The sequence below is a fragment of the Neopelma chrysocephalum genome, unplaced genomic scaffold (assembly GCF_003984885.1).
Source record: "Neopelma chrysocephalum unplaced genomic scaffold, ASM398488v2 Primary Assembly neopelma1_96773, whole genome shotgun sequence".
In the NCBI taxonomy this organism is placed as follows: Eukaryota; Metazoa; Chordata; class Aves; order Passeriformes; family Pipridae; genus Neopelma; species Neopelma chrysocephalum.
This window is the reverse complement of record NW_020925417.1, coordinates 116,362-140,891: the sequence shown is the minus strand read 5'-3', so window position 1 is coordinate 140,891 and position 24,530 is coordinate 116,362. Positions and strand designations below refer to the sequence as shown.

Here is a 24,530-nt window from a genome sequence, read left to right as displayed (position 1 = left end):
AAAATACATAAAATTTCAGCAGTGAGATCTAATTTGTTAGGTTTACAATTACTACAACTTTAAATATCTTTAAATAACAGAATTTTTTGGCCTGAGATCTAAAGTTTACTCATTTAACAGCATATGCTACAAGCTTTTTACATTTTATTATCTTATTAATACCACCTGCAATATGACTCCTACCAGGAGAAAACACTTGGTGTTTTGGTGATTTTTTTTCCCAATCTCATTTTAAAAAACTGGCAATCATTGATTAGAAAGCCTCATGTACAAGTCTTTGTGTGAAAAGATTTGTGAATTCAATATAAAGTATGTTATTTGCAACCTTTGCAACACACACAGAACAATGGTACTCATTGCTTATTGAAATGTAATCTCATAATCATTCAATTGCATACTTATTAAAAAAACAAACAAACAAAAACCCAAAACCAAAACCAAACCAAACCAACCAAACAAACAAACAAAAACCACACACACACACACAAAAAAAAAACACACACAAAAAAACCCAACCAAAAAACAGAAAAGAATTGTATGACATAATTTACTGAAAATCAGCACTGGGAATTACAGAATCACAGAGCCATGAAATCGGTGAGATTGGAAAAGCCCTCCCAGCCCATCAAGTCCACCCTGTGCCTGATCCCCACCTTGTTACCCAGCCCAGAGCACTGAGTGCAATGTACAGTCATTCCTTGGACACCTCCAGGGATGGCGATTCCACCATCTCTCTAGGCAGTCCTTTCCAATGCCTGACAGCCCTTTCCAGCAAGAAATTCCTACTGATGTCCAACCTGACCCTCCCCTGGCAAAACTTGAGGCCGTTTCCCCTTGTCCTATCCCTTGTTCCCTGGGAGCAGAGCGTTACCTCTCCCTGGCTCCACCCTCCTGTCAGGGAGTTGCAGAGAACGAGAAGATCCCCCCTGAGCCTTCTTTTCTCCAGGCTGAGCCCCCCCAGCTTCCTCAGCCACTCCTGGTGCTCCAGACCCTTCCCCAGCTCTGTTCCCTTCCCTGGACACTCTCCAGCCCCTCAATGTCTCTCTTGTCTGAGGGGCCCAGAACTGCCCCCAGCACTCGAGGTGTGGCCCAGGGACAGGCACTGCCCTGGGCCTGTGACACACCATGGTTGGGACAGTGCAGGGACCATTGGCCTCCTGCCCACCTGGGCACACTTGGACTCATGTCCAGCCGCTGTCACCAGCACCCCCAGGGTCTTTTCCAGCTTTCCAGCCCCTCTTTCCCCACCTGGAGTGTTCCATGGGGTTGTTGTGACCCAACACTTCATCATATTGAACCAATGAATGGTTGAATTGAGTGATTTAAACTAAACTCTGTAAGTTTAGTGTTTCTGAGGGTCTGCTGATTAGTTCATGTTAACAGTTACAAACTGTGGGCTGAGAGATGTTCATAGCACCAGCATTCATCAAACATTACATTAGTGAAAACCACACTCTCCGAGAAAATATTAATTTGGAGAAGCTAAAAATTAACTGAATGACAGCATATTCCCAAGTTATAATTGCCAGTGTTGTTGCTGACATCCAGCTGCACATTTCTATTACAAGTTATGTCATCAGCCAAGACACATCCCGGAAGAAATTATGCTTTGTTTACATCATTAAACACAGGATATGTCTCACTGAACTCAAAAAACAAGGGACATGAATATACAACAGCTTATTCCAAATGCAACTGGTAGTTAAAAAGGGCAAAAATCATGAAGATGAAAACAAGGACCGTGGCTGCTGCCCGTTTTGCCTTTCTCCATCCACATTCTGCATTACGCTTTAAAAGTAATGGTACACTACATTCTTAATTCTAGACAACATATAGCAGCAGGTCTAGGAAGGCTTGTGTGTTTCAAGTATCACTGCTTCTGTTCATGCTCTTTCTCCTTCAGAAAAATCATAATTTGTACTTTTGGTTTCTCAATTAATATAAACTGTGGGGTTTTTTTCAAGCCCCTATCACGGTGCTGCAATTTGGGGAGTAGCTGCAGGTAGCCTTATATATTAATAGTTTCTATGCAAGCAGATCTCTAATCTTCCAAGAACAACAAATCTTTTAATGATTACTTTTTCATTTTGCTTGCTGCTTTGTCCATATGGCTTGTTAAGCATGTGTTCAGCCTACTTCCATTGATTTTCTTTATATTTTGCATTTTCTCAGATCAGTCCAAAGTACAAAGGCTTAAAAGGTCATTTGAGGTACACAGTAATAAGTATACTGGTGCATGACAGTATTTTTAACTAATGTTTGTCTTCTATGATGCCTTCCTTCTGGAAAAGAAACCCCACACCAACGATATGGACTTTTTTTCCCCTAATTATGATTGTTATTTGGTTATAGATAAATAATAACACTATTTTCAATGTCAATGTTAAGTATTTTGCTTTGAGTATTTTTGTTTGCTTTTGTTGTTGTTCATAGAAACTGGTAGTTCAAAAATTATTTTTAGAGCAACAAAATATCCTCATTAAGTGTACTGAAATTAATAAAAAAAAATCACCTAACTTTCACTAGTTAACATTAATTTATTAATAAGGATATGGGTTAGACTTATCTGTGTTCTAAAGCAATGATTGATTGGAAATTAAAAAGCTTGTATTATTCTACCTCGTTTCTCCTAGTTCTTGAGGGAACTAGCCTCTCAGTTCACACATCTTCAGAATATTTAAACTGCATGAACACCCAAACATATGATTTTTCTTTTTTTTTCTTTTTTTTTTTTTTTTAACTGAGTGTACAGGATCCCTGATACAAGTTCTGTAGCTTTGAGTGTCCTGAAGGATTTGGACCCTAACCCTGTCATTGTTCCATTTAAGACCCAAAAATGGTATGTAAGGTCTAGGCACAGCTTCCAGATATGAGGGGTTTCAGCTAGCTTCCATAGGGATATGTAGGCTTTTAAAAAACATGGTATTGAGCGCAGGATAATTAATTGCCTCACCATCTGAAAAATGTTTTCTCTTACTCAGTTCTATAGCAGTAAGTTCAAATCTATTCTTTTTTTCTTTTAACAGCAACAACAACAACCAAAAAAAACCCCAAAACCACACAACACACAAAAAAACCAAAACCACAAAAAACCCCTCCAAATAAACCAACAAAAGAACTAACCAAACCTGTCAACTAATTTTGAACAACAGGGGACTTCAGAGACTGGGTTTTTAAAATCAATAGTACTGTAATACTTTTACAGGTAATCTTTAAGTAGCTTCCAACACAAAGAGAACAACACTTGATCAATATTAATGAGCAGAGGAATTCAATGGTATGGTTTCCAGGCATTTTTATCTGTGTTCATATAAAATAATGTCAGCAAGATTAATTGTGCACTCAAAGTAATAGATCTGTTCACTTTTGCTGCTCTTTTCAGCACTTTGTTCATTTCCAGAGGTATTAGCCAACATAACAAGTATAGTCCAAAATACATCATTCTGTTATTCAGTTGAAATCTCATGCTGTTTTTGAAAAAAATATTGAAAGTTAACTTACAGCATAGCAGGTTTTAAATTTTAGATGTTCTCACTAAAACCTCTGAGATTTTATAGATAAGGGGCTTAAGACAGAACCATATTATCTATTTTCTTCTCTGACAAGTACAGTCAACTGAAATTTAATAATAAAATCTCGTATCATGCAATACTGAAGTGCAAATTACATATTTGAGAGAAACAATTAGTTTGTTTTTAGCAAAAAAAACCAGGAAAGCAAAGAAATCAGTTCAGTGATAGTCATCTGTAAAATAACCCATTTCTCATGCTTCTAACAAACAGCATAAGCTTTTTTTTTTTTTTGCTAAATATAAAATCTGCTGATGCTTTGAAGACATTCAAAAACACCAGGCAGTTTCAGAGGATGTTATTAAACAAGAAATCTACATCAGTCACATCTTCCTCACAGTGTTATTCCCCATACCTGAAAATGAGCTAAAAGAGGAAGGTGATCAAAAATAAAAGCCCATCATTTTTTACTAAGTCAAGATTAAGTGATGAATATGAAAAATATAAAGAGAGGAAAAAAAAAAGAAATATGTACTCCAATGGAGTAAAACATGCAAAATCACTATATTTTTTAAAAGTAAAATTAAAGACAGTGAAATAGAAATGTTAACACTTTTGATGGTATTTATCTATCCATTTTCATGTAGAAATAATGCAACTTTTATGAAAAATACTAAGTTTGATATTGACTTTGATGTACATCAAGATGAAGATACTGTTAGCAACAGAGCTAATTGCTTCATTTATTTTGTGGAATACTACTGAAGCAGGACTAAAGATAATGTTACTCTCATGATATAATAAGCTACAAATGCCATCAAAGTAAATATTGGGAGTTATCATCAAACTCATAAAAGGTATTAAATTATTTTAGTTTTCATTTTAAACAAAACCACTCTGTAGCTGCTTGCCTTTGTAGCACTAGCTTTTCTGAAGTCCCTCTTGGCTTTACACAAATGTCAAAGAGGGTGTTTTCCTCCCACTGATAAATCTGAATCTTCATCAGAGAGCTCTCACACTGTTATAACATCAGTAGTTTGAAGTTTTCCTTTATGTTCTGATCATACATGATTCTTTAGATGCTCCCTCTGCCAAAGCAAATTCTTCAAAATAGGCTGTGACAGAGATCACTCAGCAAGAGCTCCTGTGTTTTGAAATCAATATGTGCAAAAGCAGCCAGAATTAACCTCCCTGCTGCTGGAGCTAGAATGGCCCAGGCTTCCCATTAGGAAGAAGTTAAGGATTATCACACTGAGTTAAACTCAGTGTCCAGGTAATCCAACACTCAACCCCTTCTGCTTATCAGTTCCCTCACCCTGGCAACAAAGATGAAGGATCCTGCAATGGGAATGAGTGAAAATCTGCACTAGATATTTTATAAATACCTGAGATGAGCCTAAGCTCCAAGTCTTTATATTTGACATAATTTTCTAATATGTATGTTTTCTTCACACTCTTAAAAATCATACCACCTATACATGCACAGATGATAGGCCACCTTTTTTTTCTCAAGTATATTGACCTTTTTCTTTCCTCATCACCTTTTTAAAAACTCAAACTGGGTTTTTGAAAGGTCTGCCTCTTCAAATGTAAGATTATAGAATTCACACTTCAGCAGACATAAATCCAAAATACAACATAATCCTATTCAAAAGAGACTGTCTTCCACAGAGACACATTCAAATTCAGCAGGAATGTCCCCACAGGTTCTGGCAGAAAACTGCTTTATTGCATATAAAGGGCAGGAATATAACAAAAACTTGTGAGGGTCTCTGATCTTCCCCACATTTACTACTTTGTCTAATAATTCAGCTTTGTAGTGAAGGCTTTACCCGACACAGGGGCTGGTTCTGAATGCCCCCAGCTGTGTTCCTGCGTGGGAGTTGTGATGCTTCAGAGACCATTTTAACAACTTGACAGAAATGATCCTGCATCTGCTGAGCTCTGGGGATTATTAAATCATACCAAGACATACACTTATGTCTCATCTTGCCTATACATTCAAGCACACAATGACACAGATCCATTCCAGCAATGCAGTGCAGGAGTCTGGTCCCACTTGTACCTGCACCTTGAGCCTCTGCACCACCGCTGTGGTTTAAGACCAAGCTTCTGCTCAGGTATTTTGTAGATTTCACCTGTATGTAGAAGAAAACTACCATTGTCCAAGACCACTCTTGTTGTCCAAAGCACAGCATATTTATTCACCACGTTTCAGCTGCCTGCTTTGCAGGGCAGAGCTTTGAGGGCATTTGAAGAATATGTTCCCAGCAGATGTGCTATTGACCTTCTGCCAGAAGGCACTGCAATCAGGAAGATGTCTTCCAGACAACATGCTTATTCTGCCACTTAAGGATGAAGCATCTGCAACAATGATTGAATATGCTGTAAAGCAGTATTTGTTCTTTCTTACTCATGCATTCATTTTTTTTGCACTTAAAAGTCATTCTGAGTTACAAATTTACATAAACATCCAAACATTTTAGGGCCCAGCTCTAGTTATACTGGTGCATCATGACATGGCTCTAAGAAAATAAAGGAGTCTCTTGGTTTAACTAAAGCCCATGGAAGTTGAACTTGATGTATCTTGAACTATCTCATACTTCAAATCTTCTGAAGTGTAATATTCTTGCTTGTCCAGTAAACTTGAATATTTGTAAAACAAAGAGATAAAGAAATAAACCAAGCCACAACAGCTCCTACACATCAATGTATTTTGCATGATTTCCTTTTTGAATTTGCTACCGTTGATTCTGTTTTACTATTAGAGTACAAATGTACTTTGTGTCAACAAATATGTATTAGACCTATAGCTTGCTTTTTGTTTGGTTATTTTGACTTGAAAAGAGTAAGCACTGGAGAACACCATTCATAGTTTATGTGGAATATTGATAACATTAACTGATAGCTATATGTTATTCTAGTTAATGCATGCAAGCAGTAAAATAATTAGGAGCTACAAAAACTGTCATCTCATTAACATTGTCAAGATACCAGCTTTGGAAACAAAAATAAATAAATAAATCTATTCAGACTGGCTCATCAGTGAATTAGTACCGTATTAGATTTTGTCTACCTATATATTCATTATAAACTAATGGCACCAATCCAGACTTAATTGCACTGTGATTAAATATTTATCTTGTTTTTAATGCAGGAAATGGAGCGTGCTGATTATAATGATCAAGGTGTCTCCATCTGGATGCAGCAAAAGCTAAGGTTCACCCCTTGAGTGCAAAATGCTTTAGGTCACTTCTGCACATTCCCCTCTAATTCTACTCTGCAGAATTCTGTTACAGGGAAGAAACTTAGAATGATTGTCTAGCCATCTCCCAAACTTTTTTTTTTAACTGAATAACTAGAATATTTTCTGAAAAGATGCAGTTTAAACTTGATGGCTACACAGTGCCTTCCTCAATAGTCTTAAGCTTCTCACCTTACTCTTTCATTGATCGAGAAAGGCAGATTATACCCAAATTTGAGGCACGGTCAGTATAGCAGGCAGTGTAGCAATACAACAGAGGATGACACATGACAATTCTCTAAAAGCTGGAGAAAGAGTTCAATGCACTATAAGACATTTTCCCCAAGTTGTCTCTTATTATTTCTCCCCATACTCCTCAGCTTTCAAGCCAGAGAACTTTCCTTCTCCATCTTCAAATCTGTTTTTCACCTCTTTATACCCTTTGTAACCTAAATATGTGTTTCTGAATAATGCCCACAGTATTCTTACCCCACCAGCTCTCTCACAAATCTCCTTAGCAAGTTATTGTGTGACTTATTCTGCATCACCTTGCACAGGAGGATTTAACTTCCCCAGAGAATACTTGCTCTGTTTACAGAAAATTCAGGTTCAGGGCCTTTTCCTTCTCCTGCTCTAGCTTTACATTCAGGCAGCAGCATCATTATTTTTCTCCTAGATGATCCTGTTTCTGTCATGACTTTTGCTCTTGCTGACCCAAGTGTGGCACATTGGTTGTTACACTCCATTTTTTGTTTTTCACTTTGTACCATTGTTAAAGCCAGTTTAATTTTCCAATTTAAGTTAGAAATATTTTGCAAACTTATTTTTCAGTTGTTTCTGAAAAATCAACTGTCCAAATACAGAGAATCTTTCATTTTGTAAAAAACTTTGCTGAAGAATTTCAAAGACTTGAATTTTTAATGTTGGAACACTGAGAGAAATATTACAGTTTTCAGCTGGGATTTTTGAGAGATTCAGTTCAAAAGACAACACTAAAGTCTACAGATTCTACATTAAAATAAACTCTCAAAATCCATTTTCTATGTGATTGAAACAAATCCATATCTGTGTTTACTGCGCTGGTATTTTCTTTAAGTAAAACAGACCCAGCAATAAGGAAACTATACACAGTTTGGTGCCTAATGGAGAGTCTCAATGCTAATTACATTTTTGTGCAACAGTGCTATTTTTATCTTCATAATTCTTGTCATCGTATATGAAGGTGTCAGTTTCCATTATTTCACTGCACTTTAAACTGCCAATGATCAGGACTTCCCATCCTTTTTCATTGTGTTGTGCTAATTACTGGAAAACAGAAAAAACCTGCAAAGCCTATGTGAACCTTAATTATAACAGCAAATAGATTAAAATCCAGTTAGTCCTCTTGATGAGCACTCCAGTAGGAACTAAAAAATGCAACAACCTAAACTTAGGCTATTCATATTTGTATGAGTCAGGTCCTAATTACTAACGTTACATTAATGACATAGAAACAGCAGAAGAGAGTCTCAGAGGGTGATTATCCTTAGGACATGAAATATTATTAAAAAGTGATGAAAGAGAATCACTAAATGTGAAATATATATAGTCTAAATGGGCATAAAGTTGTCCACAGCAGAAACCAAAGGAAATAGACAAGACTTACACTCCAGTCATTTATTTCCCTGAGGATGTAGGACAGAGGAAATATATTCTTTCCTGTTCCATCTTTTTCCCAATCTGTTATCAAACCTTTCCAATTTAATGTAAAAGTCTAACCATAAATCCCTCTGAATTCCAGATTCTGTCACTATTCTCTAACTCCTACTCCTTTCTGAGGTAGATCATTGTTCTCTATTCTTCTCATCTCCCATTCCTGCTTCATATCGGTCTCTTGTCAACTCAGAAAGCCACACACTGAATAAGAATCCCAATTTAAAATCACAACCCATGTTTGCATTCATGAGCCTTCAGACTGGAAGATATACAAGTAGGATATACAAGATATCAAGTAGGATCATTTGATATCTGTGTCCTTAACACCAGCAACATCCACAGCACAAATATAAGTTAATTGTTCCTGATTAATATGGTCCTCATTGAGCTAGTTGTACCTAGGAGAAAATACTGACCTGTTTTAGTGGGTACTGGTAATAATTTCTGTTCAGCAATACTGGAGATTGGTAGTTTCTGATATACAATGTTTCAATTTAAAATGACAATTTGTGTTATTTGCACACAAGGTAATAATTTGTAATAACAAATCCAAGGACAGATCTCTGCACAGGTAAATTCTGCCTTCAACAGAGCCTTGTGCAAGGGCTGGGACATAAGCTTTCGCATTCCCAAGGCCACTAATATATTCCATTAGGGAATGGCATGGCAGTGCTCCTCTGGAGCCACACAGTCTTTTCTGGTGTCCACCCTCAGCTGCATAGCTCATCAGGCACATCCACCGGTCCCCTGGTTTGCAAGATGCAGGGATCTGTGCACAGGTATAATGATGGCATTATTCACCTGAGTGACTCCAGAAGATAAGGACATGAACTAGGCATGATTAACTTCCGCAGGATAGATGACCTGAGTGAATGCTAATATTGTCTCTCTAATCTAGTCCAGTTGGTAGCTGGACATGGTTCCTGAAAGGGGACCCATAATATTGATCATCTGGTTATGGAATGAAGTCAGGTACAGAGAAGGATTTGTGCTTGAAAAATGTGGATCTGCAGCTGGTTTCTGAATGATGAGGAATAAGACCAGCAGGAGATGCTATGAAAGCAAACCTAGCTACATGAATTGAACACTTTGAGGCAAATCCTTTATTTGGAATTTCCTGACATATTATCTGTATTCTGCTATCAAAATTTTAGCTGGGAACAAGACTTGATGATAAATACATTACTTTACACCTTCTGCCTCTGCCCCTGCTCATGGGAGGTTATAGCAGAATGCACACCTGACAGGATCATTGATTTACATTAAAAAAAAAAAAAGCCTAGTACCTACTGTTTTGCAGGGAAAAAAAAAGCAGAAAGATTTTTTTTCTTACTTAGGGGGTGAGATTATAAAATGAAAATTGAGAAATTCCAGGTCAACACGGAAGAATTAAGAATCTGATATGGAAATGCTGTCACTCTTTCCCTTGGACTATGTTAATAAATAAACCATTCTGCAATTTTAACAGGATAAAATACTGCTGAAAATTTGAAACTAATGAAATTTATGAATAACTGTAACACTGACTTGTAATATTACTGTGGATTGTTAATTCATGCTTTGCAAGTAAATGTTGAAATATGGTGCTGCAGGCAAATTGAACATATAAATCTCTATCCAGACCTTTTCGTTCTTGGGCTATGGTTCGTTCATTGCAGATAGTCATTCCAATAAAACTTATGAATTCCAAGTTATTTCTCAGCTTATTTCACACAATTCAAATAACTTCTAAAGTATATAAAGGTAGAATTAATTTTAATTTTTGTTAACAATAGATAACTGGACATTCATGGGAACATGCTACATTTTAATAATTATTACTTTTATCACAACAGTTGTCACACAGACACAATCTCCATGGTGGCCAGTGGAAGTTTTGTTTTAAATAAGTAAAGAAAATATATTTCTGGACAGGACTGTGAAAGCTTTTACCCTTTTATTTACCTCTAGTCATACTGATAGTTTCCATTTAGCATTTTGTTACTTTGCAGTTCAGTGGATCTTATGCAAATTATTTTGCTATGATTTTGTTTTGAAGTCTCACAGTATTTATTTGTAAGGAAGACTAATGAAGGTAACAGTTTTATATAAATGGAAAAAAAAGTTGTTTCCAAAATAATATTTTTAGTTAGTACAATTGTATAGATGCGATAAAATTAAACACAATACATCAGAAGACAGCTGAATGCCAGATGTCCTTTCTTTTAGCCTATAATGGACGTTCATGCTCCGAGGCAAAGCACTATTTATCTTAAAAGACTTTCAGTGGAAAACAAAACCAGATTTAAAGATCTCAACACCATAGTGATACTCCCAGAGTTCAGTTGGTGTCTCATGGATCAGTATTGACTGCTGAAAGACTCAAAACAGTTTGGAATAGCAGGGATTTTTTTACTTGGGAGCATTAGAAATAGGCAGAAGAGCAGTAAACATAGAGCAGTGCAGGGGGAAACTCATTTCAATGAGAACCGAGCACGAGATCAGCTGTTGATGAGGCAGAGATTCATAACCTAGACCAGATGGAAGAAAACAGCCCATGTCAAAGCTACTCCAAACCCTGCTCTTGGTCCTCCAGGGCGCTTAATTCCCCTTGCAGATAATTCCATTATCTGCCAGCTACAACATTCGTGGGCTTTGCTGCACTGAAAATCCACACCAATGTAAGATATTACGAATATCCATGATCACGACTGATAAAATACTGCTGCTTCAGACATGAAGAAATACTCATTTGTCTGATATTTATCCATTTTTTCTGATGTTTATGAATTTCTCCTACCAGCTGGTTCAATAAGATGTGCTACAAACCTTTGCCTCTCACAGACCTCTTGCAACCTATAAAACCACACCAGAAAATGATCCTGAATGTCACATCTTTCCCTGATTATACAATCAGTCTCAAAGGAGACTGAATTTAACTGAAGTATCACATTCTCTCAGTTCAGCCATGCTGTCTCTACTTTGCCACCTGCAGAGAGCTTTCCTTGGCACTTCCTCTGTACTTGCTTTTGCAGTTATCCAACCTGCTCAAGCTTAGGCATATGCATAAGTTCTTTTAACACCCTGACAAAATATGAATTACTGAAAAGGTATGGTTGTAAGAATTATCACTTTTTTTTTTTCAGGGATCAGAGTAGATTTTTGTACATTTGCTTGTTTTTTACTAGACAACAGTTATGGATAAAAAATAAATTTATTTAATGACAAGAGATATGAAGTGTTAGAAGAAGGTGCTAGAACAGACATACAAGACACATGATTGAACTTATCATTAAAGGTTTTCTTGGGTGTTTCAGGATGTCAACCCAAACACAAAACTGTAAAGCTTATGCAATAGAGGCATTCCCAAGGGAGTTATCAGAGAGGGATGTTTCCCATCATCCTGCTGTTTAACATCATAGCATAGGGAATAATAATAGTGATAATGTACAGTGACAATTTGGTTTTAATATTAAAATATTGGGCTTTGCTTCTTTTCCTCTCTTGCTTATTGCACTGGATGGCACAAAACATGAGCTTGCAATACTTATATCTTTACATTCATTTCTAACCTGATTAATTTTTCTAATTTTTTTAAATTGATTTTATCATATTCTCAATTTAAGGCTTTTCTGGTACCCTTCTTCAAACATGACACTGTAGCACAGCAGCCATACCAAGGGTTTTTGCAAGATTCATACTGGTTCACTTTACTCAGAATCTTATGTTGAAGTAGTCATCACCAAGAGTATACAACTCCCATCTCAAAACCATTAAATTTCAGGAAACCTCATCACAGCCAGTCTTGTTTATTTAATATAACAAGAATTATTAGACCCCTGATCTTTAGTAACAATCAGTACAACTCTACATGGGTCCAGATTTCTGTAGGCTCAAAAATTTTGAAGCACAGAACAATCAACATGCTAAATATATATCATGGAATGAGATACCACAAACTAATGTGAGGAAAACCAGATTATAAATATAAGAAAGCAGCAGCTATACAAAAAGTGAGGTCCAGAAACCTCAGGATACAAATCATAAATATGTGCATACTCATGTGTGCACAGACACCACAATACTGGGCCACACAAATTCAAGATTCACTTGTAGTCCTTCCCACAGAAACCAGAAAAGGGAATTCACTTAAATTCTGAATTTCTTCCTAGTTGACATTAACCAAACACACTCCTATAGCCATACACTACATCTACATGTAGAGAAAATAAGGGAATAACTGCTCTTTTTGTTTTAAATATCTAACTTACTGGGATGACTCATTTTCTACAAGTTTGTGTTTATTTTCTTTGGCTGCAAAGACTGACATAAACTGGACTCCGCTCTTGAAGAGGAAATCAGAATGAGATGACATCAACGCATGTTGTTGCTGTGCAGCCTTCCAAAAATAAGACTACTGCCCAAACATTTCTGTCACAATTTAGTGCCAAATGCACAACTGCCAATAGTGAGGATTTCAAATCCACATGTATGCCAAAACTAGCACTCATAAACGTATATTCCACCACTAAAGCATTACAGTAATTAATATATGTCACGGAAGGGTTTGGTTTGTTGTCTAAAAATATGACAAATATATGAAAAACATACTTAGCATCTTTAAGAGCACATTTAATTTACAGCTTTTAACTTTGCTATCATGTACTTTCTTGGTGCAGAACCAGTCATTCCACAAATGGGTCATTATTAAATACATCCATATCCTCCTGAATTGATGGGCAACATAAAGCCTTACAAACTAAAAACCACTTAAATTTGCACTGTAAAGGAATAAAATTTCTTCCTCAGTACTCTTTATGTTTTTGCATTCAATCTAAGGCTTTTTAGATGGTCATAAGACCATTTAAAACTAAAGCAAGCACAAAATAAGCCTCTTTGTGATGTTATTTCTTGACTAGAGTCCGTTTCATCAGGCTTGTTAACCTGCTTCTAAATCCCCAACCAACCACCACTCCTCTTTTGTTTGCTTTCATTAGTATTTGCCTTTTTTTATTTCACTTCCCACACATCTAATGTCTGGATGGGAATCTTTGAGTGCTTCAATCCAATTTAATTACAGCATCTCACCAAAGATGGCTGTTGAGTTTTTTTTCTTCACTCTAACTTTCAACACACATTTCCATCAAACTCCTCTTTCCACTGAGCGCACACATGTGACTTCATGGCAAGATAGATCAAGATGCTGAACCAAATGAACACTGGCTCTATCAGGGAAATTGCATTATGGATGCAGTACTTCCAACTGGAACAGAAACTTGATGTAGCTCAACACAGGTGCTAGCACAGGCACAGAGGAGAGAGGAAGAAAGCATGAATGTGTTGGAAGAAGGGATAAAAAAATTAATGGATGATGTGAAGGCAACAACACTTGTAACAGCAGCCAGACCCATGCAGATCATTCCACTGCTGCCTCTCTCTGTTCGCACATCTTCAGACTCACTCCCTCTGTGCTCATACTCAACTCATTGATCCCATTTTTTTGCCTGTCAACCTCCTTCCCCAGGAACTTCTTGTCTCAGTTTGCAACACTTCTCAGAGGAAAATCTGTCCTGTAACTTGTAACTTGTTATCTGTTCTCTGCCATGCTTAGCCTTTTCACGGAATCACAGAATGATTTATGTTGGAAAAGTCTTCCCAGACCATCAAGTCCAACCTGTGACTGATCTCCACCTTGTCACCCAACCCAGAGTGCTGAGTGCCATATCCAATCATTTCTTGAACACCTCCAAAAAACTGTGCTCCCAGAAAAAGAGGTACTTTTTTGTCATAATTCTCCTGTACTCCTCTTCTTGGAAGCACAGACAACTCAAGGAGCAGTAGAGTACACTGAGTTCCCTACAGCAACAGGAGCAGCAGTTTTTTCATCTTGCCTATTCCTGCTCCATCTTCAGAGGATGAAGCAATAAATATCAAATAATAATCTCTGATTTCTTTAATCGTGTCTCTCAAACTGCTATTTCACCTCTTTTTATCTGTCCTAACAAGGTCCAGGCACCTGCAAAGCCTCTGCTTGGGGAACACTGCTTCCAGATGGAAAAGCACCTAAGTAAAGCTAACCTGTGATATAGATCTGGTATCAATAGATATTATGTACAGATGGTTTAAGAGAATCATAGAACCACAGGTTGGTTTGGGCTGAAAGGGATTTTAAAGCTCATGCAGTTCCAACCCCCTGCTGTGGGCAGGGACACCTTCCACCAGACCAGGGTGCTTAGACCACCATCCAGCCTGGCCTTGATCTGAGCTAAGTTCAGTCTGAGGCAGATGCCTGGTATGAAAAACTTCATCTCAGAAAACATGTGTTTCAAAATTCAGGAGAGACAGTGAAAAGAAATCCAAAGAAAAAGTCAACGACATAAAGCAGTTTCTATCTTGTGGGATACTGTACGATCTTCCACTTATATTTGTACATTAGGATGAATATTTTATACCCACCAAAAATATAACTCTCAAAAACTACGCAGATTATGGAAAAAAACCCATGTATGAGTTCCTCAGACAGCTACCAGCACTGCAGGCTGACCTTAAGCTCTTAGCTCCCTTTCTGTCAATCTTGAAAAGAAGTAGAGCCATTTTGCCAAAGAGTGTTATTTTTATGATTTATGGACAGACATTCGCTAAGGGATATGATGAAAATGCTAATTAATTTCCATTTCTGACCTAAGTAAGATTTCTTGCTTTTGAATCCAACACGCTACTCTAATAGCCCTCAGTACCACCTAGCATCCAGAACTATATTTACTGCATATGCCTCATTTCCATTAAAATAGGGTTTAATATGACCTTTATATAATTTTCTGATTTAGTCTATATTTTGCTTGAAATAGATGAAAAAGTAATTAACAAGTTAGATTCAGGCACTGAAGAAAAACAGAATATGCACTTCAAGAAGAAGAAGAAAAGGAATTTGAATTGCTACAAATACGTAAACCAAGTTCAGCAAGAGAGCAAGTCCCTGCTACAAACCCTGGGGGAATGGCAGATCCTTTCCCTTGGAATAATTCTGAAGGATGATTTTCCTCTTCAAAATGTGTAAAATAGAAATAGCTTTGCACACCACAGCAAAATCACTGTGCCCCAAGAGACAGCTGCCACAAAACCATAACGAATCGACAGTGGGCAGAAAACTAAAGTCCTTGAGACTGACAGGATGCATCCTTGACATTTTGAGGATGACACAGAAAGCAGATTAAGTATCTCATGTGTGGTTTTTTTTCTTTTTAATTTTCATTTCAATTACTTATAAACAAAATCTAGTTTGTTGTTTTTCTTTTCTGATAACCACAGAATGGTTTGGCTTGGAAGGGATCTTCAAGATCACCTGGCTCCAAAAACCATCACAGTAATCATCAAAGAAGTTCTAATTTCAACTTTTTTTACAGTCAATAAAGGCCATTATAAATGACATTATTTTCAGGAAGAAGAGATACCTTTTGTGAAATCTAGTTTCAAACTCACAATCAGTTGAGTATTTTTAGAGAACACATATGGTATAGTTATTATACAAGGATATATGGATAATTCCTATGTAAACATCAATGTCAGTAAGATCTCAAACGTTTTTCATCTGAAGTCATAATTTGACTCTCAGAATCACTGACTCATGTCCAGAACTTTAACCAAATGGATCTCATCTACATTTTGGTGAACAGTGCAGCAACAAATGGTAAAAGCATTTTCTGACATGGAGGAAGGAAAGACAATGAAAAATTGGTTACAATATTAATCTGTTCAAGAAAAAGACCTAATGAATATTTGAATCATAGCATCCCAGAATGTCGTAGGTTGGAAGAGACCTTCAAGATCATCCAGCCTCATCCTGTGCCATGGGCAGGGGCACCTTCCACTAGACCAGGTTGCTCCAAGCCCTGTCCAACCCGACCTTGAACTCTTCCAGGGATGGGGCAGTGACAGCTTCTCTGGGCAATCTGTGCCAGGGTCTCACCACCCTCACAGCCAAGAATTTCTTTCCAATATCCCATTAAAACCTACTCATTTTCCAAACTATCTAATATAAAATTATTTTAAACTGTCCAATATAAAGCTATCTAGAATGTTGCCAAGTAGAACCATTCTAACTTCCACCACAAATAGTTATGGAAAAACAAACCCATAAAAATTTGATATTATGAATATCAAAGTGAAATTAAACCGGTACAAGGTAAATCCCAGGATTTTAATAATATTATGTCCAGTGTTTTAAAATGATAATCCAGTGAATTTTTAAATAGAAGCATATTTAGAAAAAGAAAAAGCACTTTTTTTGCCCAAACTGTGACTATTTTATAACATTTTTATAATATAAATTCAATTTTTTATTTGTTTTTGCTTGTTGGTTTGTTTGGTTTTCTTAAACTCACCATGTCCCATGAAGAAAGTTATTTCTGAGGAACCATTAATTTCATGGGAAATGCCCTCATAAGAATAATTCATACGAATCAAAGCCTATGTTCAGTAAGTCAGCTTTGAAGTACCTATTGACCAAAGTAATTTATAACTACTTTTAATTTTTCATCTTTTTCAATCTATTTCTCTTTCTCCAAATCATAGTTTTTGTATTCTGCAAATAGGTTCCAAGAGAAACACTAAGACAATACACTGTGGTGCCCTTCTTTAAAAGGCTTCTTAAAGACAAGAAGTCCAGGGAAAAAGCAAAACGATAAAGAAACCTGGAGTTTTCCTAACAGAAACAAAACAAAACACATAACTTTTAAGTAATTTTGATTTCAGATATTGCTTAATATCATGCTCCTAGAGTAAGAATAGTGGGTACTTAAAACTTTTAGACATCTATTTTTCAAAACTTTGATAACTCTCAAGTGCTATGTCTGGTACAACTTTTACCCTGAAACTTCTGGTACTGTGCTTTTCCATTCTAATTCCTTTCTGAAATTCCGCTAATTTTCATTTCTGAAATAGACTTCATTCTAGAGATTTTTCCAGTTGAAGTCTCAAGGCATTTTCAGCTTTTGTTGGGTTTCAAAAGGGATAGTCTATTATCCCTTGTTATTTCCTTATTTAGGAAAGACATGCTATAATAAGTTTTATATAAAAGATAAAATTCTAAATAAAAGGGAACAGATTAAATATCACAGGGAATTGTAGAAGAGTAATATTATTTTTAAAGGGAAAAAATAAACTGTTTGTAGATATTCAATGCAACTGCCCATACATATATATACACATACATACACATACATACTGTGCCACAAGGTCTTTCTAGGGATTATTTTTAAGTAACGTCTTCAAAAAAGAAGTTTCTGTCATATATTGAATCCTTAACCTCTACTACAACTAAATTTAATTAAAACAATATTAAAATCACACTGTAAAAGACCTTTTATTACCATGAAATTCTAAATAAAGCAGTTGTCAAAAAAGCAATCTCCTCCCAGTTCAACAAAGAGCTTTAAAGGACTCATGTCACATTGTGTAGATGGGATGAAAAAACAAATCTCCAAGAGAATTGTCTTGAGATTTTCCTCGTTTGGTCACATGAGCTTCTGGTAAAACTATTTAATTGAGCTAAAACTCAAATAAATGAAGAAAAATGAAGAAGTGGATCAAAAGAGAGTTTAGATACCCACAACAACATAAAATCATAGGTTTTTAACTGCAATGGAAAAAGATGTCTAGACCAATGCTTATCCACAAGACATACTAAGGAAAACCCTGTTGAAACTGTGAGGATCATCTGAAAAGCTCCTCCGTTTATCTTTTGTTAAAAAGCATCTCAGATGAAACACATTTGATGGGTTATAATTACAGTTAATTAGACTGAGGCATTCTGATGGAAATATCCTGTGAAATATAATTTCTATAAAGAGAGAACCACAGGGCATTTATTATTACAGGATTAGTAACCTTCAATAGTAACCTTCTATCTAGTGCCTGCAATAAGAGTAAAATTTTAGTAACTTCACTTCTACAAGATTCCTCCTGGATGATGGTGTCAGAGCAGCTGGACACCATCCCAAAGAGCAGAGTATGGAAAATAGCATTGTTTTACCCCTCTGATCAAATAGGAAAAGCAATCCTAGTTTTGATCCTGATGACAGGTCAATTAAAAGTTTATAATGTTCATAAGATGCAGAAATAATATTCACAGTCTTCACAAAGCTATTAGCTGCAATTTGTCCCATTTCACGTTCTTTCACAAGTAAAGGCATTGTTTGGAAAAATATGGATAATACTTAGATACATTTCACAAACTGGAGGAAACTTCCTGCTCTTTTTTTAAAAATTTCTTTTGGAAAAGAACAAAATCTGGTATTTGATAGAATGGCCTGTACCAGGCACATCCCTCTGAAATTACTGTGGAAGTCTCTAGGTAAGTGCATGAGGCTTTGGATGCAGTTTCTATTTATTTTTCAGCGTGCCTACAAATTCCAGACTGCATGGCTGCCTTTCTACTCTGAGGAAGAGGAATGTGCTTTAAGCAGAACACACAGCTTTGTAAATGTGAATACAAACTAAGAAATAAGTTGTGTTAAAGCAATCCTGTAAGAATGCACTGATCTGTTACGTTCAACTCAGCAACATCTAATAGCAAAATCAATAGAAACTATAAACTATTAAGCATCTGAAAAGCTAGTACTGTTTGTAAAATTTTAAGACAGAAATTAATATTAGGTTGTACTTTATTCACAGATTTATCTCCTAGAATAGATGATATCTGTAGTGGAATCCAAGTGGCTGTCTTAAGAATTCCACTTCCCTCCATTTACCCATTTTCAGCTGATCTGTCTGATTAGCTTGGCCAGCTCACTATTAGGGGCTTTCAGAAAAACACCACTGATGTTCAGAATGCAAAGATGGAGGCCATGCCTTCATGAGATGCTCCACTAATCACAACAGAAATGATGGCTTTACAACACATAACCATAGCAACTCTATCTCTAAGAAGTGTGTGCATTTAAACCATCTCCATAAAGGGAAAAAGGCTGAGTTTTTTGCTCTTTCCTGTGTAAAAACATCTCCTTTTTTGACTGGTACTTCTATTGAATGGCTGCAATAGGTTTCTACTCAGATATATACCATAGAAATTTCAAGACTGACATATCTCTCAAGAAATGTACAGTTGAAAGTTGATGCTCAGAAATTATAATGTGTGGTCCATGAGGTTGCGTTAGTGCTCTGCAGTTCTTCCCCAAATTCTCCCTTTCCCGGTTTCACAGTGGTTTTTTTCTTATCTCAGTCATGGTTCCTGCTCATTCCTCTCCTACACTCGTATTAAAAGCTCTCTTTTGCTTCTTTCTGTATTCAGTGCAAGTCTTCACTATTCTCCCTCTCTCATATTCTAGTCTTTGGTTTGTTCTCCATCCTTTCATTTATTATTCTCTGCTCTACCCTAATTATCTATATTGCTCCCCTGTTGTAGGTTAGCACGTAAACAGTGTTCAATCCTTTCTTGCCATCTTCATCTCCTCATTCACTTCTCTTACTTTTTCTCTTTTGGCCCTCTGGAGACTTTTCCTTCTTTAAACAAGCCACTGTAAAGTGATTCCCCATTTATTTGATGTTTTAGCTCACTGAGTTTGCACAACTCAATGCCATTTCAAATACGTTAAGCTGCTCAGTGGCATTCTTCTTTGGTGCATTGTCTTCTTTTTTCCTTTAAATACTCTCCAGCTAATGGATTGCCAATTAATTAGAAATAGTAAATCTTCACAATAGAATAAACGCTACATGTTTGTGAGTCTTGAGGAGCTCCTAAACTAATTTTTATGGCTTTGATGGTAACCATTCCCACTCCTTGGCAGCTTGTCAATGGAAATAAAAGTTCTCTGAGCAGATATCCAAGCCATTGTTTGGAGACTGTTTTCTTTGAGCAGGATGCTCCTGCGTCTGCTGTCCTTCCCTTCCCTCACTGCTGTTTTCCCACTATCTTTTAAGGATGTCAGTTTTGAGGGGTCATGCAGATGGCTGAGTCTCCCCAGCATAAAGACAGGTGAAAAACTAACACTAGAAAATAAAACAAAAATGCCAAACAAAAAAAACCCAACCCACCAACTAATCAAACAAAAAAACCCCCACAAGTAAAACAAAAAAAAACCCTGTTTGTTTGGTTTTTTTTAAACTCCTGACTGCTTTTGACCTATTTTGTTATCTGAAGCCCAGTGAATATGCCAGCTTAACCAAAGAAGAGACAAAAAGGAAGGAACACGTAGTTGAGGAGATTTTTAATTGCTACTGGAGGAGAATATCTCCTGCTCTTCTCAAATTGAGGGGAAAGAAGACAAAAGGAAGGGGGACCAGACAGGAGAAGAAAGAACCCAAATCTGATATATCTATTTAGTGTGTTGGACATGAAGTAAACCTGGTTAAAATGGTTTATAAAAAAGGTACTTCTCAAGAAATGTTTACTGCGAGCCAGATGTACTATAAATTATTCATACCTGATGAGGTTGGTTCCTCTTCAGTTGAGGCTGTGCAAAAAGGCATCAGGGATGGGAAGGGTGGCAGGGACAAGGAAGGGGAAGGGAAGAGACAGGGAAAAAAGGGAGAGAGAGAGAAATACAAATGAAGAAAGCCATATAGTCCTAATTGTTATATTATTTATATTTTCTTAATATAAGTAGGTATTATGAAAAACTTTATTCTCTCCATTCCACACCCCTTCTGTTCCCTTCAGGTACTTGGCAACCACAATGGGGTGGTGACAGCAATGAATCACTGATTCTGAAATTGAGTAGTTAGGGAGCAAAAGTGGAGTTTTGGGGTGGGGATGTGCGTGTGTCAGGGACATGGTTACCCACTGCACTCTCCATTCCAACTGTCTGGGGAAAGTGATAAAAATCCATATCTTCACCTTTCCCTTTTATGGATAGATAACTACCTATAACCAGCACATTCAAAAGAAGGGAACGGGCACGTTCACAGTAAAACTGCATTTTAAAAGTACGTCAGTGACCGAGTTCTTTCCCTTCCTATAGTTAGGATGTTTTATGTACACATGCATCACAAAAACATTCTTTTCACAATCTTGCAAATTTCTCTGTGACAGCAAAAGCCATGTTCAAGTGTTTCTCACTTGGATGCTATAAGAGAACCTGGAGGTGAGAGAACTCTCCATAAATAAGATATAGAGGCCCCCTTGAGATATTAAACACATGTATCCATACTTCTATTTTTTTTCTCTTTTAACAACTACCTTCTACCAGTGGCAGTGGAAGCTCCTTCTGCTTGATTTCTTGCAGAATCAGTTCAAACAATACTCCCACAGCCATGACAAACATTGACCCACCCTGACAGCCCTTGAGCTTGCACTTGGCATGGATAAAGATTTCAAACATTTTCTCAAAGACCAGCACAATGCTTGGTAAACTCATTTATTTTCCTTCACTATCACCCCCATCTATTGTGCAGGGAGGAGCCAGGACAGGATCAGGAAGACTTTCCCTCTTTTTAGTGAAAATTTGTCAACCGTGTTTGAGACTAGCAATAAACCTTGGTTAATTCAGTACATATTCTATATATGCAACTGTATGAGGCGACTAACACTGAACACATCAGTTATTCCTAATCCAGAGTAGCATGATGTCCTTTTGGGGACTGTCAAGTCTAATCAAGACAAAATAATGAATTACTGTCTAAAGCACCAGCCAAGCATCTTGTCTCTAGCTGAGATAAATAGGTGATTTTTATTTCTAAAGCTTGGTGTTCATATAAACCATGAAGAAGGGTACACAACAACACAACATTATGAACTACATAATCTAAAATGGCCTAAACAGGATGCTTAGCTAAGCCTTCCCTTTTGTAAGTCCTTATTTAATGTTTGAATGTGTATTCAGAAACTAGATTAATCCATTACGCAGTGTGTGCAAAGATCGCATTAAGCTTTCAGCAAGTTTTTTTTACTGTGTAACTACTGAATTTAAGTAAAATCTGTTTGTAGTAGTAGAGTTTCAAGACAATTCAAGAAAGAAGGAAAAATACTGTCCTACTGTTTTTAAATAGAACTAATCAGATAATCATTAATTCAACAATGTGACAGCTGATTACACAGACACAGAACAAACAAACAAAAAACCCCCACACCTGAATATTTGAATCTCAGAACAACAGAATCTGAAGTAAATAAATAACAGAACTTGATTGCCGTCGACTCCCCACTTGTGGTTCCTCAGATTAGTCTTGGCCATGTGGTTCCTCTTGGCAGGAGGAAAGAGTGACCAAGTTCCTTCTCTGTGTTCCAGGGCGAAAAGTCCTTTATTCAAAAGTCCTGCGGCTTATATCGTCTCAGGGGGAGGGTTAGAAGGAGGAACGTGATTGGGCCACGGTCTGGGGGAAAGGGAGTGGTTTGAGGGCTCTGCTAACCAATAGGGGAAACAGAAGGACCTAGGTCCCATAATAAGCTTGGGACTGGGGAGACGGCCAATCCTGTTCAAGCAGAGACAGGACTGTGATCAGGGAGGGGAGACAATATGATTCCAAGTGGGGAGGGGGCCTCGTGGACCAGGAAAATACATAACTCAGGGAAAGACCGTACAATAAAACGCAAGTAGTTGTTGGTTTTCCGCTTCGCTTGGTCCTGGAGAGCTGCCGCTGTGACGGACCCGTTTCTAAAGCTGCTCTTTCCAAGTTTCATAATCCTGGCGTTCACCCACAATTCCTCCATTTTTATTTATTAATGAAACGTAAACGTGCGTAGCGTTGTGCGTCACAAGACCCTGGAAACATTTAGCAATGCACGGGAGAACGCAAAGAAGGACTGCTAGCACAAACATGCCCAAAAGTAAAAATAATAGGAATTTTTTCAGGGGCTGTGAAAGCCCCTTCAGGGAAAGCCAATCAAACATATCATCCCAACTAACCTTGTCGGACATTAGATTTTGTTGGATGAGAGAAAGGAGTTCATTTACGTGGGAGTGGATGGATTGAGAATGGTCGGAAAAATTTAGACAGCACAGCCCCTCAAATTCATCGCAGCCATGTCCATTGACCAGCAGCAGAAAGTCAATTGCCGCTCTGTTCTGTAAGGTGGCTTTCTTAATTTGTTGAGAATTTAGTAACAGGTCTTCTAGTGCTGCACTAGTTGCATTTGCCTCCTTGGCTGACCAACATCCCATTTTTGTGAGCAGATCTAAGGCATGTGTTGTGCCAATGGCCGTAATTATTATGCCGCCCCAGAGATTCTTGCTGTGGGAACAAATGTGGAGATCGGAGTCGCAATTTTCAATGAATTGTTGCAAATTTTGAGATTTCAAAAGGGGATGTTGCTGAGCCAGGGGGTGAAGGGCTTGTTGAGGGGCTGTGTTTGTGAATGGTCTTCCGCTCCTTTTAAATCGCTGACTGCAGGCGGGTCCAGTTTCTCAGGGTAGATGGTGTTGTCATGTTTTGTGATTGTTTTAGGAGGCTTAATAGCTAAGGAATGGATTACCTTTGCAGGATTATAGAGTGATAATTGACCTAACATGCAAGGTTCCCCGACCACTCCTTTACGGATTGATTTCCATACCCGAAGTCCACAGATAAGGAACACCCCCTTGGGAAGGGCTATGGATAGTGGGGGGGGTTCAATTTTTTCTTTGCACCAGAACTCAAAGTTAGAATATGCTCCATCGGATGTTACATTAAACTGATTTTCACCTCTTCCCTCTGTTTTTATGTTGAAATAGAAACAGTGGGCTGAGGGTAGGGTATCTAAAATTTGTAATTCTTCAGGATAATCATCTAAATATTGTGGATCTGTCTTGGCCTTTGGGGGTTGTGGGAAGCAGGACACAATTTGGTTTCTATTTTTTTCTGGATCAGTGCACAAAGGGGAATATTGATTTTGGAATCCTGTACATTTTTGAGGGGACCAGGGAACCTCAACCAAACATGTTTTTAATAGGTTAGAGGGATCTGAGACTGAAAGGCACAGGGAAACGACATTTAAAGACTTAGCTAGAGAAGATCACATGTTTCCAGGGTTTGTGGCTACCCAATCTGGAAGAGGAGGATTTGTGGGAGAAGGCTGATCTGATGAGATGACAGGATGGATTAGTATGACGAGGATGACGAAGATCATGATGGTACTTAGTCGCTGTTGTGAAATTTCAGCAGACAAGATGGAAACCACTTGGGACCGGAAC

General features: G+C 37.4%; 1 protein-coding gene across 3 annotated transcripts in view; it reads right to left on the bottom strand.

Annotated features, from left to right (window-relative positions):
* Positions 1 to 24,530, bottom strand: part of EDIL3 (EGF like repeats and discoidin domains 3) — a 240,073-nt gene that overhangs the window by 119,035 nt on the left and 96,508 nt on the right. For 2 of the 3 annotated variants that reach the window (XM_027709380.1, XM_027709381.1), the window contains exon 3: positions 20,847 to 20,876. The exons of the other annotated variant lie outside the window; for it this stretch is intronic. In XM_027709380.1, coding sequence (XP_027565181.1) covers positions 20,847 to 20,876 — 30 coding nt within the window. The remainder of the gene's footprint in view (positions 1 to 20,846; positions 20,877 to 24,530) is intronic. 3 annotated transcript variants of the gene reach the window in all.